This window comes from Camelina sativa, chromosome 8, assembly GCF_030686135.1.
Source record: "Camelina sativa cultivar CO46 ecotype springtype chromosome 8, ASM3068613v1".
Classification (NCBI taxonomy): domain Eukaryota; kingdom Viridiplantae; phylum Streptophyta; class Magnoliopsida; order Brassicales; family Brassicaceae; genus Camelina; species Camelina sativa.
The window spans coordinates 17,999,098-18,013,353 of NC_141887.1; the positions used below are offsets into that span (position 1 = coordinate 17,999,098).

The window sequence follows — 14,256 nt, forward strand, 5'->3', positions numbered from 1 at the left end:
GAGAGCTCACACGCTTGGTTCTGCAACACTTTTAGCCAAGAACATCTTCGAAACAAGGTTCTCAGCGAACTAATAAACTCTAATGACGTCCGTGCGTCTCTGGTCCTTAATTGGCAAAGATTGAGTGGAGAATTTAATCGCTTGCTATGTCTTCCAAGTTACGTTTACACACTATATTGGCGAGACATAAAACCTCTGAGCTGGTCCGAGTCTTTCCTCTAACAATAGAACCCGAGATAAACCGGTTCAATCTCGAAACCAATCCCAAATTATTGAACCAAACGTTGTGATTCTGATCAAACCACACTCCCCCCATCTTCTCGTACAAGAAGATATTTTCCGAGAAAAATGACAAATCGAGAAATGAAAGCTAAACACAAGAAGAAGACTCACGTTTCCGTTCACGTGGCGATCACTTTTCCAATGAACGATTCTCATTGTTTCTCCCAAAGTCCCATCACAATCACAAAACCCTTTCTCCCGAGAATCTCACTCACTACTACAAAATAGTTGATAAGAATCTCTAAACTCCGATCGTTGAAGCAAAGAAGAGATGCTTACTTCCTCATGTGATTTATTTACTTGCAATTCACCTCCGTCGCTCCGTAATGCCTTCTCTAGCTTCACCATTCCCATGGGGTTAGTTAGTCAATTACGACTCTTCTTCGTCTCCTTCTTTTGAAATCATGTGATTTGAGATTTTGATTTTGGAGTTCTGATTCGTATTTGCAGATCTAAATTGAGTAGGAGAGTGGCTGCACTTCGAATTTTCTCCCGTAAGGCACGTCTTCTTCTTCGTAATCAATCCTCAGTCTCGTTCTTGTTCTTAGGTTTTACAAGTTACGCCGAGTTATATGATCTTCATTGTTTCATCGTAGTTAGGTTAAGGATCGTTCTACACTTAAGGTCTCTTGTCGTCGTGCACAAGAACGCGTGGTTGAGGTAAGTGTCTCTTGTTGTTTTAGTCCTTTTAAAACTCTTTAGTGATACATTATGGCTGCTTGCTTCTGTGTAGGAAGAAGCATCATCTACAATGACGGAGACTAGAAAAGAATCATTCATAGTTTCTTCTGGTGAGGTATCTCCTCTTGGTGTGTCTCAACACGGCAAGGGAATCAATTTTGCTTTGTTTTCTCAGAATGCTACTTCTGTCACACTCTGCTTCTCACTTCCTCAGAGGTTTTCATTTTTTACTCTGTATAAGGAGATTTTGAAGTTTGTTTATGTCTTGCTTGCTTAATCTCTGATGCTCATGTTCTTTTTGGTGGCAGTGATAAGGATGATTTGAATGATGATGGTATGATCAACTTGGTTTTGGATCCCAGTGTGAACAAGACTGGGGATACTTGGCACATTTGTGTTGAGGTAGTATCATACGCCTAGGAACTTCTTTTGATAGTTTTTATTTCTTGCGCTCTCTTCTCACTATTCATGGTTTTGAAGTTTTTTTCACATTATGATAGGATTTGCCTCCCAGAAATGTCCTTTATGGTTACCGTATTGATGGTCCTGGAGAATGGCAACAAGGACATCGGTTTGACCCTAGTATTGTGCTTTTGGATCCCTATGCTAAGCTTGTTAAAGGCCGTAGCTCTTTTGGAGATAGTAGCCAAAAGTTTGCTCAATTTTATGGAACCTATGACTTCGAGAGCTCGCCATTTAACTGGGGAGATGACTACAAGTTCCCTAACATACCTGAGGTAAAAATGTCATTTCTCATCTTCAGCTAGTTGTTTGTTGCACAATTCTGTTGATGAGCTATTTTTTCTCACTGAATTATGGAATTTGTATTACTACAGAATTTATGGTTTTTGCCCAGCTTTCTTACTTTGTTTCAGTTTTCTTTTAATTTTTAATCATTTTGTTACTGTTTTGCAGAAGGATCTTGTTATTTATGAAATGAATGTTCGTGCTTTTACTGCTGATGAATCCAGTGGTATGGATCCAGATATAGGGGGCAGTTATCTTGGTCTGATTGAGAAGGTAAACTATATGTTACCTCGAAAGTGTGTTGAGATGCTAAAATTACTAATATTCGTGCTAGCTGATGAGCCATAATCAGGATTCATTTAACAATAAAACATGAAAAGTCTGAAAAAGCTTATTATGATAGACACTGAGGATATGTTTCATCTGCTTCTATGCTTTACGAAGCTTCTCTTTTTTTTGTTCTCTTTAAAGATCCCACACCTTCAAGATCTGGGTATAAATGCAGTGGAGCTATTGCCGGTGTTTGAGTTCGATGAACTGGAGCTTCAGAGGCGCCCTAACCCTAGAGAACACATGGTAATCACGAATCAGCAAATTGCATTTCTTTGTGATTCTAATATTTTTTGTTTCCACGATCGTCATAAAAATTCTTCTCATTTCAATGTAATTAAGCTTCATCAATGGAAATTTCAGTACGTCCCCTATCTGAAAGAGATTTTTACTAGGTTAACACATGGGGTTACTCGACAGTTAACTTTTTTTCTCCAATGAGCCGTTATGCTAGTGGTGAAGGAGACCCTATTAAAGCTTCGAAAGAGTTTAAAGAAATGGTCAAAGCCTTACATTCTGCTGGTATAGAGGTAGCAATGCCGTTCTCTTGCCCCCTGTTTATTGAGACCTCTATTCACTTTTTGGCCGATAAAGTTTGGTCCTTTTTATTGTTACTGATTATTCTTCAGAATTATTCTTACAGTTTTTCTCTGCAGGTCATTTTGGACGTAGTTTATAATCATACCAATGAAGCAGATGACAAATACCCTTATACCACTTCATTTCGTGGCATAGACAACAAGGTGAGTCATAAAGAGGATTAACCTTCATGTCAGTTTATTTCTTTTCTTATCTTGGAACTCTAAACAGTGAGATCTATTCTTCAGGTTTATTACATGCTTGATCCAGAAAACCAACTGCTTAACTTTTCTGGCTGTGGTAATTTATTTTTGAAGCTTATATTCGAGGCTTTACTTTTGAAAATTCCATACTTCAAATGAAATTTTGGTTTACAGTTAGCTGTAATATGTGTGTGCTCAACGTTTCTTTTGTTTTCTGTTTCCAGGGAATACACTGAACTGTAACCATCCTGTTGTTATGGAATTGATACTAGAAAGCTTAAGGCACTGGTATGGAAAAACTTTATGTTAGCTACTGTAAATAACTGGACCAAATATCTTAAAATTTTTTAGGAAAAACATGACATTGATATGAAATAATGGCTTTGATTTTTCTATCCTCTTGACGCATTATTGGGGTTACTTCACATAATTAATCATTCCAGGTTCTTCTTTCTTCTCTTTGCCTGACCGCAGGGTCACTGAGTATCACGTGGATGGTTTCCGATTTGATCTTGCTAGTGTGCTTTGCCGAGCAACAGATGGATCTCCACTCAGTGCTCCCCCACTGATAAGGGTAGGTTTTAATGCATTGCCCTTGCATTTTCAGAAAATAAAATATAAAATTGTTCCCATGATGTTCTTTTTGAATTTTCTTATTGAATCAGGCAATTGCCAAGGATTCCGTTCTGTCAAGATGTAAAATAATTGCAGAGCCTTGGGATTGTGGAGGATTGTATCTAGTCGGGAAGTTTCCAAATTGGGATAGGTAACAGTTTTAGCTTCATAACAGGCTTAAGTTGATGCCACCGAATAGTACTATACTTGGTAGTTCCGTCTAAAGTTATGCGGTTAACAACTTTGTGTAACTGGTAATGCTACTGGATTTTTCCCAAGTCAGGTGGGCTGAGTGGAATGGGATGTACCGGGATGATGTTAGAAGATTTATCAAGGTATAATATTGGAGTTCTTTTTTTTCACCTGGTCTTCGGTGCGAAAACACTCTAATCTTCCATATTGCTAGGGCGACAGCGGCATGAAAGGAAGCTTTGCTACTCGGATTTCAGGATCTTCTGATCTTTACCAGGTAAGATTCATTCAAGTTATTATTTTTTGTATTAATTCTGAACTTTATTCAGATAAAGCTTAGATGCAGTTTAACATGAGTAAAATTTTGAATAGGTTTCGTGATAACGTGACACTTCCCCTCTTCTCTTCTATAGGTAAACCAGCGGAAGCCTTACCACGGTGTAAATTTCATCATTGCACATGATGGATTCACATTGCGCGATCTTGTATCGTACAATTTGAAGGTAATTTTGAATTTTTGATTTCCAATGTACTGATTTTAAAACCCGAATGAGTCTGCTTTATTTATCTTTTCTGCATTTTAGCACAATGAGGCCAATGGAGAAGGAGGAAATGATGGATGTAATGACAATCATAGCTGGAACTGTGGTTTTGAAGGTACAATTTGAACCTCACTTCACAACATTCAAGCATTGATGGTTCCTATATAATTTCTTATTACAGCATTCAAGTTTTAATAATCTGTTTCTTGACAGGGGAAACTGGTGATGCTCACATCAAATCTTTACGTACTCGGCAAATGAAGAACTTTCATTTAGCGTTGATGATTTCTCAGGTACGTATTGCCAACAGACACCTGTTTATATACTGTTGAGAATCCTAAATTCGTGTGAGACCAATTTTGATCAATGATCAGGGAACACCAATGATGCTAATGGGAGACGAATATGGACATACGCGGTATGGTAATAACAACAGCTACGGTCATGATACCGCTCTCAACAATTTCCAGTGGAAGGAGGCAAGTCTTAAATGTTGCTGTTTGCTCTTCTCTGCTTATGATGGCCCCAATGTACACTGTAATCATATCTTCACTTTATATCCAGCTGGATGCAAAGAAGCAGAACCATTTCAGATTTTTCTCGGAGGTGATCAAGTTCCGACATTCACACCATGTCTTCAAGCACGAAAATTTCCTCAGCAAAGTAGCTAACCTCCTCTTTGTTTATATATTTATGATGTATTCCGTGAAATTGAATGCTAATCACGAATGTGCAATGTCTATATAAAGGGCGAGATTACATGGCATGAAGATAATTGGAACAACCCTGAGAGCAAGTTCTTAGCTTTCACGTAAGACACAAAAGTCCCAAAGTTTCTTACTTGTATGTTATACTGCTTAACGAGTACATCGGATTTCAGACTGATAAGTGATTCTTCTTGCAGGCTCCATGACGGTGTAGGTAGCCGTGACATCTATGTGGCATTCAACGCCCATGATTACTTTGTCAATGCTCTGATTCCACAGCCACGACAGGGAAAACAATGGTTCCGTGTGGTCAGTCTTTCTTTCTTTCCTCTTCTTTGGTTCTCTAATTCCATGATTGACGCAAGTGTCATGTTTCTACAGGCTGACACTAACCTCGAGTCACCGGATGACTTTGTAAAGGAAGGTGTAACCGGCGTGGCTGATACCTACAATGTGGCCCCATTCTCTTCAATCCTTCTCCAGTCCAAGTAAGATAAGCACTCACACGAGCAGCTTCAAGCTTTCAACACAATAATAACGCACGGTAGAGGAAAAATAAGGTATATGAGTTATATGGACTTATGAGGAAAAGATCCATGACACCATGAGTGTCTTGTAAAACTTGATTACATGTAAAATTATAAAATGTACGAAATTTCTGATTACAATTTAAAAAGGTATAATCAATGAATATAAATATAGTCTTTGGATATGAAATATAGTATATATAATAATATTATTAATTTACATTTAGTTAAATACATATGGCATATAAAGATTGATAATCTAAACCAAGTAACCAACACATGAAGTTCATTATTGTGGGTTTCACAAGCAATTTCACAATCAAGTTTATATAGTTCATAGTATTTGATCCGCAAGATGCATTTTGCATGATCGAAAATTACATTTCACAAGACTTTTATATACATAAGAAAGTAGTATTACAAAGTCATTTCTGACTTTCAACTTAAGGTGATCCACCACCTACTTACCACATTTGATATTGTCATCTTCGAAGAATCCAAACCGTTTTGTTTCTAAACTCAAAGAGCATCCGAAGTTCCCAATTATTGAAACAATGAAACGTTACGTTAAAGCGAAAAAAATGTGATAACAAAATTCCAAAACAGGTGCTTCGATCGTAGAGTCATAGAGTTTAATAATAGTGGTAAAAAGCAAAGAATCTACAAAAGTTAATGGGGGGGGGGGGGGGGGGAACAGAGCCGCGTGGTAATCCTAATGGTAAGTGAAAAAAAACTGATTAATCTTGAAAGTACTATTAGTTTAATTAGGTCACACTAGTTATTAAAAACTCCTTTAATCTTCAAAGTTGAAACCTTTAATTAAATCTTATCCACGTGGCTAGGACAGTCTTTGGAAACAACGCGTAGTTGGGTGTTGTTGGGTTCGGTCGGTGGTAGAAGACCTCTTAGCCAAATCCATCGGACGGCTCATGTAAGCAAAAGGTTTGGGTGGGATCAAGTTTGGTCGGTTTGGTGGTTATTGATATTCCAATAGATTTGTTCACTTCAATAGATTTGTTCGTTGAACAACTATATCAAGAACAGAATAATAGATTAACAACAAATCAACAATTCTATTTTAGTTACTAATATTGTGGTTTTTTTGTGTGCCAAACTACAAATATTTTGTTTTCTAATAATGTATATTGACACATAAAATTTTAATTCCTCACAACAAAACAGAGAGTTAATCCTTCAATAGATTATCAAATAAGGATCATAGACACTTTGATCAATTTTTATTATTTTTTATTACATTTGATCAATCATTTAAATAGAGTTGTAGAGTTCTTGTCTCCTTTCCTCTAGCTAAACTACATTTGTATCGTCTCAAAATTCAAAACATTCCAAACACATGTTTTAAATATGAAACCAATTTTGACTTTGTCTTCATTTCGAAAAGTCCAAAAACTTTGATTGGATCTCATGTAATAAGAAAAAATACAAACCGGCCTCAAATTATAGTCAGTAGAAACCCTAAGGACTTATTTACAAATTAACAATTATCATTGACACGTCTTCTTGTTATATCGACGAACCCATCGCTTCTCTGCTCTCTTTATATAAACCCCTCTTCGTCTCCTCTCTCTCTCTGCTCGAAACAGATCCTTCGTTTCTCTAAAACTTGTCTCAAACTTACAAAACCATGGCATCATCAAGACCCGTCGTCGTTTTTCTCATCCTCGCTCTCATAGCTTCTTCAGCTATAGCTCAAGCTCCAGGACCAGCACCAACAAGATCTCCTCTTCCATCATCAACTCCACCACCACCTGCTCAAGCTCCAAGAACCGCCGCATCAGCACCAACTCCTTCACCAATCACCACAACTCCTCCACCAACCGCCACTCCCACGGAAGCTCCGACTTCACCTCCGGCTGGTTCACCACTAGCCACCTCTGCTTCACCACCCGCTCCTCTTACATCTCTCACTCCTGATGGAGCTCCAAACGCTGGTCCATCCGGATCCACTCCCGTCGATAACAACAACGCCGCCACCGTTGCTGTGTCCGCCGGTTCTTTAGTCGGATTTGTTGTATTCGTCGCTTCTTTGTTGGTGTAATTTGGTTATTTTAGAAAACCTGAGATAGTTTTTCTTTTCTTAATTTCTATTAATGATTTTTTTTGTTCGTGTTTAGTTTTTGGTTTATGTATTAAGAATTGAGTTTACCGTTGGACGATATTAGATACTCGATTTGTGTTTTTCATTAGTCGTTTTAAAATATTATCATTTGTGTCGTATATATCTCCAGTTAAACACTTCGTGTTATATACTTTTGTATATATCATTTGTTATTATCATCACTAATTATGATACGTACGTATATTAAGAAGAGTCCTAAACCAGTTTGATTTTTTATTGCGTTTGGATTTGAATTAGTTATTTAGTGATGCCTTTTGAGAATTCGAAATTGGTTATGACTTAAAGAAGTGATTAGTGATGATGAACACTACTAATTATAAAAACAGAAGGTGATTAGTGATGATGACGGATGAGGTCAGCAACGTGTGCGTGTGTAAAAGACACGTGTCGACGTGTCCAAGAACGGTGAATTTGTCGTTTTATTGGTAGTGGCAAAAGAACAGCTGTTTGGTCTCTGTCTGATTCTTTCTTCCTTTTTTTTTTTTTTTAACACCTTTATTACGTTTAATGATATAAATGAGATTGGATAATTTTTGAAATTACATGATTGAAAAGTCTGTAATCTTAACGAGAGTAATTGCGTTTAAAATTGAAATATTGGATTAAAAAAGTCATTGGGTTTGGTCAGAAAGGTAAAGAGTAGGTGTTGTCACGTGGAAACAGCTGTAAGAATACATTCATATAAAGGTAAAGCTTTTTCTTCAGGATTCTTCTTAATTGGCTCAGCTATGTGGGGCTTTTTCTTTTTTTTTTTTCTTTCCGCCAAAACCCATTATATTAAGTCATGATCGAGCAACTCTCTTCTTGGGAAAATACGAAAAGAAGACAAGTCGCGAGAAGGTGTTCGTAGAACAACTTTTAGAACCCGGACTAAAATACAACAACTAACTAGGCTAAGATAATGCCGAAGATAAAGGATTAGAGGAATCCGGAGGATAGGGAGTGACTTCTGAAAAGAAGAACACTCGGTCATAAAGATTTTAGGGTCAAACAAGACCACTATCTTTTTAGAGTAGTAGCTCAGTCCTAATCAAGGCTTTAGAGTGACCACTACACCCTACTTGCCCCGGAGATGTGAAACCGTCCAAAACCCCGCGTTGGGAAGGGCGTGTAGGACGAGCTAAAAAGCTCGCGCACGCGAAGTCGCAATCTTCTTTCGCAAGGAACATACTATCTTGACGTTCTTCCGGTACGGCCTTTTCTGAAAGATGAGCTAAAGCCATTGACCCATCTAACCAGCATTGACAATTGGCTACAACAAACTTCACTAATGTTCTTAGCTTCCAAATATAAACACGGATCATAAATTTCAGCATCAAAATTTCAGCCATGTGGGGGCTTCTACGTATATTATATCACCATTTTAGGTTAAAGGTGTCGTAACGAAATATTTTTACTCATATTATAAGTTAACTTAAAAATATGAAATGTAGACGGAAGATTCCATTGTTTTTTAGTTAACAGAAATAGGAAAAGAAAAAGAAAAAACTCGTTTTTTTGGCTCAAGAGGAGGAAAAAGAAAAAAAAGAAAGTTGGACGAAATTATTCCTTTTAAAAGGAAAAAAAGAGGCTGGAGTGCATTTGCTTGCATTCAATAGCTGTGGAATTCGATTCGCATTTGATGATTCATTACCTCCTCAAAATATTCCAACTCAAACCAAAATGAAAAGTTACAACAATTTGTCCTTTTTCATATACCAATGTCTCTTTTATTCTTTTCTTAAAAATTGATAAACTTTAGAACATACCCACATAATTTAAAAAAGAATGAAAGAAATAGATAGTACAAGAAGCTTTTTGGAACTAGTACTCTAGTAGTACAAATTTTTATATTTGTTTTAGTATTTGAGTTTGCAAATTACTATTATACCTTTTATAAGATTCTTAAGATTTAAGGTTTCATATATAAAAAGAAGAATACACATTACACACTAAACATATAACAAACGCGAAAAAGCAATCGAAGACTAGATAGATGACCAACAAAATAAAGCATTGTGTTTGACTTAACTAAGCAAGTTTCTCAAACCCACATGGGGTTTGTTTCTTAAGATTTTGATCTGGTCTGAAACTGACGTTTTGGTATACTCGGTCTCTACTAGTTTTCAGTTCTAACAAAATCGGTTTTGTACTTCTTACTTCTCCACCAGTTACTAAAGGTTTGGTACTCGTATGTAACCACTCCTCTTGCTGGTCAAAAACTATGAAGAAGAAAACCTAAAAGCTCGAAAAGCTTCTTCTACAATTCCAATACCTTCCAGCAACAATCCTGCAACACAGACTATGTATATATTACCTGACCGATCAATTCAGAGCTAAGAGTTGATGATGATGATATAACAGAGACAGGATATGAAAGCAATTGAAGCTTTTACTACCTCCTCAGTTCTCTGCAGCTGGAGTTTCGTCCTCTGCGGTCACTGTCTCAGACTCAGATGATGGTTCCTCCTCCTCCTCCTCCTCCGGTGGCTGCAACCCTTCTTTTGCTTGCAGCTTAACAAACTGTTTGCTACGTGCTAATCGGATTGGTCTTCCCATAAAATCCTGCGTATGTCAATATCACAGCCATTCAATTTTACCAACTAATTCAACCATGTGCCAATAAACCCATTCGAATGCTGTTTACGAGCAACATGCCATTAACTCTTCTGTTCTAACAACTTTGGGACTAAGATCCATATTCTTTAAAGTGTCTGACTACAATAACGGCTCGAAAAAACCCATTTCTATATTTGTCTCATTGATCCATAAAGAGTCTCAACCTAGAAAATTTGGTTTAGGGTCCATTTATGGTATCAGCAACACAAAACCCAAACACATACTCTCTTGTACTTTGAACTCCATTTAACTATATTAGACACTAATATTGAGCTTCAAGTTTGTTCAATATTGAACTGACGTAACTGATAAGTCTAGAATGCTATTTAATTATGATCAGATTATTGTTATTATCATGTAGAATAGCTTGGATTACCTTTCCTTGGAACTCTATAATCGCTGCCTCGGCCTGTTTCTTGGTTTTGAAAGAGACAAACCCGTAACCACTCGACCTCCTTGGATTTTCATGGAATATAACTTCAGTGGACACAACGTTGCCAGTGTCTGCATCAAAGAACTCCTTAAGATGCTTAGCCCTTGCTTCAAATGCCAAGTTTGCAACAAACAAATTGAATGTAGGCACTGCCGAAGGCTTCTCCCGCGGCGCATATGTCTTCTTCTTTTTGGCCTTTGCATAGTCTACCTTTAAACGACGACCCTCATATTCCTAAACAATACACAGTTCAATGAAAAATGAAGATCAAAGAAAGAGCAAGAACCAAAGAAACAACACATAAAATCAGATGGAGTCGGCAATAATTGCGGACAAAAAAATCTATCTCGGGATACTGCAACATGGTGAAAGAGCCTAATAGCATATAAGATGAGACTAACACAACCAAATGAGAGCAGGGAGCAAGCAAAATCAATCAGATGAAGTACACGTAAATCCTGCTCTATCAAATTTTGGTCAGCAAAATCTTATCAATTTCACTGGATACTACAACACGAAAGAGCCTAATAACATAATCTACAACTTCTGCTAATGTAAAGTCACATAAAATGAGACAAACACAGCAAGTTGAGAGAAATATCTCAATGATCCTGTGCTAATTCAGAGATGGAGGAAGAAATTGCAATGTTCTTACACACAAAAATCAACCAAATTGGGATAACTGCAACATGAAAGAGCCTAACAAGAACAATATACAACTTTTACCAATCATAAAGTCAGATCAAATGAGACAAAACACAACACACTGAGAGAATTATCTCAATGATTCCTTGCCAATTTATAGAGATGGAGGAAGCAATTGCGATGTTCTTACACAAAAATATAAATCAAATTGAGATAACTGCAACATGAAATAGCCTAATAAGCAACAATGTACAACTTCTACTACTCATAAAGCAAGATAAAATGAGAAAAAAACACAACCAAATCTGAATGATTCTGTGCCAATTTTAACTATGGAGTAAGCCACGATTGCGAAGTTCTTACATAGGATTCGAGAGATTTGAGAGCTGTAGCAGCTTCTTCAGGGGAACCCATTTCAATGAATACCAAACCTCTATTCCTTTCCTTCTTATGCATAGACATCTACATATCAAAACAAAAACACCCATTCGTTAACCAAAACAACGAAAGATTCAATTTCAAATTTTTACAAAAGACGAAATAATAAAAAAAAAAACACCTCAATGTCGACGACACTGCCGTACTTCTCGAACAACGACCTTATATCTTCAGGTGTAGCTGCCCATGGAACGTTCTGAGCAATCAATCTCGTTTTCGAAATCTCGTCTTCGACTTCCACAGAAGAAGAAGAAGAAGAAGAGACAGTAGCCGCAGATTCGAGGATGGGCTCTTGAGTAGTAGCGGAGAAGTACGAAGTAAGGTTTCTCGATTTTGCTTGAACTGAGCAACATAGCGAAGAAGAAGAAGACCAAGCGAAAGAGTAATTGCTAAGCGAAACCTTGGAATTAGGGTTCTTCTGGTTTGATTTGTGACCTAGAATTTGGAGGGAAATGCAAGGAAGACGAAGAAGAGCCATGGCTGAGTGAGTGAGAGAGTTTTGGATACGAAATCGGAAAAGCTACGCAATTACATTTTATTTTGTGTTAAGAATCAAGTAACGACGTCGTATTAAAAAAAGTCAATATGACACCGTTTAGTTAATTTCACACTTGGGCACCATTGTCGAGGCTTCAAGCGTAGTTTTACTTTCCGACGCCGGTTGAGCTGTTGCTCGCCGGCGTCGGGTTGCTCATCCTCCTCTTAGTTCTCTTATGCATCTTTCCATCCTTCTTCCCTCTGTTAATTTCGAGTTTACTCTCGTTTATCTCCTCAGATCCATCAGATCTAGATTTTCTCGGGAGTTTCCCGAAGAGTTATACTTTTGCATACCACCGTCGGCCATTCACCTGCCTCTTCCGATGGCTCTGATGCTCTCCCCATATTCAGATCTTCTTCCTTCAGATGTGAAACTCATGGATATGTTGGTGGAGTAAAACAAATCTTTTGGTGATGTTCTTGCCAGCGAGATGACCCTTCTCGAAGTCACGCTATCCTTCCGGTGTAATGGTTTTCCAACGCCGAGAATTATCTTTGACTCTTGCGCCTCCAAGAAATCTCGAATGATGGAGCTTTCGTTGCTCTCGGTTATCTCGAGATCTCTGCCTAGCGGAGTTCTTTCCGCCGTAAGTTGCGTCAGGCCTAACAGCGACGATGCTGGCTTGCTTGTCGTCCTCCGAGTTTCTCTCTGGCTTCAACCCTCTCGTTTTACATCGCCGATTTTGGTGCTTTCTCAAAAGGTAGATCTTCCCATGTCGCTTGCTATCTTTTTCCGACGATGCATCTCACCGTCGTCGAGAACCTCTTGTGGCTCGGCCTTTGTGCCCTTGCTCCCACCATTTAGGTCGGTTGTTCTTCTACATCCTTCAAATTCGGTAGTCCTCAGAAGAGTCCCCTCCAAAGTGCAGGTGAAATCGACTTCAAGAGCATGTAAAGATCTACCGTCGCTCTGTTTCTCCTCTCCGGCTAACCGCCGCGACCTCTGGTGCAAAACCAAGAACTTGGGTCCAGAAAGTATCAAAACCCTAATGGACCAGATTCTACCTACCTGGTTATTGGGCCAGAGTTTTAATTTTTTTTTATTATTGGGCCTAACATGCCTAAAAAATATCATCTTGGACCAACTTTTGCATTATGAACCTGTGTTTTTTATTATTAGGCCAAGTAAAATTCAATGAGGTTCATTTTATGAAAACTTCCTCCTTGGAGAGATTTTGCTCAAGTTATGGTTGTTATTGTTGGCTTTCTTTGATCATCTGCACTCCCTTGACTACACTGTTACGTCTTGATCTCCACTCTTCACTATCCACTTGGTATAGATCTTTCAACATGGTGCGGCAAGGTGGCTGTACTTTGGACCCCTTCTCGGGCACTCGACTTTTGGGAATTCATTTCCATCCTACATGCTGTCTCCTTTTCCAAGGAGCTAATGATTCGTCATTAGTGCGAGTTAGGTTTTTAAAAACCCGTCGGAATCTTTGTATTCCATTGTGGCAATTTGTCGTTTTGCTACCGGTGATTCGTTCTTGGACAGCCTTTCGCCATCTAATGTGGACTATCGGCTTTGTGGTTCACCCTATATATGTGACTTATATGCCTTTCTATATTTTTAGTATTAGATTATGTTGTTGTACTCTATGTTTGTGTCCTTATTTTCATGTTGGGATTATGTGGTTCACTAGGAACCTATTAATATTTGTCTTTAGCCCTAGGCATATTAACCGAATCCAAAATCCGAACCCAAAAGTGACCCGAAGTGAGGAATTCGGTTCGGGTTCGGATAGGGTAAAATACCCGATCAGATTTGATTTTTCATAAGATCGGATACCCGATCGGGTTCGGGTAATACCCGATATCCGAACCAAACCCCGAAGATATCCGAAGATAATAGAAACCCATTAACCCCCTAATCCCTACCCCCTTTTATTTTCTTTGTTTTTATCGATTTCAAACTTGTTATAGCTTGTTCGACTACCCAGCTTCAAAATCGAAGCTACCTTTTGCTTTTATCCAATAAAACCAGATATTAATCTCATTTGTACAAGCTGGAAACCCTAAATCCTTTAGCCTCATCCCCTCCTTCTGCGACTTCACGACGG

General features: G+C 38.1%; 3 protein-coding genes across 6 annotated transcripts; 2 read left to right on the forward strand and 1 right to left on the reverse strand.

Annotated features, from left to right (window-relative positions):
• The first annotated feature begins 35 nt into the window (after nucleotides 1-35).
• On the forward strand, nucleotides 36-5,595 carry LOC104707219 (isoamylase 3, chloroplastic). 3 transcript variants are annotated; one of them, XM_019228488.2, is made up of 24 exons: nucleotides 36-639; nucleotides 733-776; nucleotides 883-942; nucleotides 1,016-1,179; nucleotides 1,272-1,365; nucleotides 1,464-1,700; nucleotides 1,879-1,983; nucleotides 2,182-2,286; nucleotides 2,436-2,570; nucleotides 2,697-2,783; nucleotides 2,868-2,919; nucleotides 3,047-3,110; nucleotides 3,297-3,396; nucleotides 3,488-3,588; nucleotides 3,721-3,772; nucleotides 3,844-3,906; nucleotides 4,043-4,132; nucleotides 4,214-4,286; nucleotides 4,385-4,464; nucleotides 4,546-4,650; nucleotides 4,736-4,834; nucleotides 4,921-4,982; nucleotides 5,076-5,187; nucleotides 5,260-5,595. In XM_019228488.2, the coding sequence occupies exons 4-24, from the start codon at nucleotides 1,034-1,036 to the stop codon at nucleotides 5,368-5,370; spliced, it is 2,073 nt and encodes a 690-aa protein (XP_019084033.1). In that variant the 5' UTR covers nucleotides 36-639; nucleotides 733-776; nucleotides 883-942; nucleotides 1,016-1,033; the 3' UTR covers nucleotides 5,371-5,595. The 3 variants fall into 3 exon arrangements, with proteins under 3 accessions (XP_019084033.1, XP_010421825.1, XP_010421826.1); XM_010423523.3 differs by having other exon boundaries at nucleotides 67-639; nucleotides 733-781; XM_010423524.3 differs by having other exon boundaries at nucleotides 347-639; nucleotides 879-942.
• A 1,171-nt stretch (nucleotides 5,596-6,766) lies between these two features.
• AGP10 (arabinogalactan protein 10) lies at nucleotides 6,767-7,643 on the forward strand. The gene has a single exon (XM_010423525.3). It carries the CDS (start codon nucleotides 7,051-7,053, stop codon nucleotides 7,462-7,464), a length of 414 nt encoding a protein of 137 aa, XP_010421827.1. The 5' UTR covers nucleotides 6,767-7,050; the 3' UTR covers nucleotides 7,465-7,643.
• A 1,752-nt stretch (nucleotides 7,644-9,395) lies between these two features.
• On the reverse strand, nucleotides 9,396-13,259 carry LOC104707221 (28 kDa ribonucleoprotein, chloroplastic). 2 transcript variants are annotated; one of them, XM_010423526.3, is made up of 5 exons: nucleotides 11,781-13,259; nucleotides 11,585-11,683; nucleotides 10,520-10,810; nucleotides 9,924-10,089; nucleotides 9,396-9,814 (listed from the first exon to the last, which is right to left on the reverse strand). In XM_010423526.3, exons 1-4 carry the CDS (start codon nucleotides 12,135-12,137, stop codon nucleotides 9,928-9,930), a joined length of 909 nt encoding a protein of 302 aa, XP_010421828.1. In that variant the 5' UTR covers nucleotides 12,138-13,259; the 3' UTR covers nucleotides 9,396-9,814; nucleotides 9,924-9,927. The 2 variants fall into 2 exon arrangements, with proteins under 2 accessions (XP_010421828.1, XP_010421829.1); XM_010423527.3 differs by having other exon boundaries at nucleotides 9,396-9,826.
• Nucleotides 13,260-14,256: the final 997 nt, after the last annotated feature.

Bases quoted from the DNA above. Each gene is read 5' to 3' on its own strand.
- LOC104707219 (XM_010423523.3), top strand. From the start codon at position 554: ATGCTTACTTCCTCATGTGATTTATTTACTTGCAATTCACCTCCGTCG. The intron at 2,920-3,046 runs GTAATTTATTTT...TTCTGTTTCCAG, and splicing joins GCTTAACTTTTCTGGCTGTG to GGAATACACTGAACTGTAAC. The intron at 5,188-5,259 runs GTCAGTCTTTCT...ATGTTTCTACAG, and splicing joins GAAAACAATGGTTCCGTGTG to GCTGACACTAACCTCGAGTC.
- AGP10 (XM_010423525.3), top strand. From the start codon at position 7,051: ATGGCATCATCAAGACCCGTCGTCGTTTTTCTCATCCTCGCTCTCATA.
- LOC104707221 (XM_010423526.3), bottom strand. From the start codon at position 12,137: ATGGCTCTTCTTCGTCTTCCTTGCATTTCCCTCCAAATTCTAGGTCAC. The intron at 11,684-11,780 runs GTGTTTTTTTTT...TTTGATATGTAG, and splicing joins GCAGTGTCGTCGACATTGAG to ATGTCTATGCATAAGAAGGA. The intron at 10,811-11,584 runs GTAAGAACTTCG...TGTATTGTTTAG, and splicing joins TCAAATCTCTCGAATCCTAT to GAATATGAGGGTCGTCGTTT.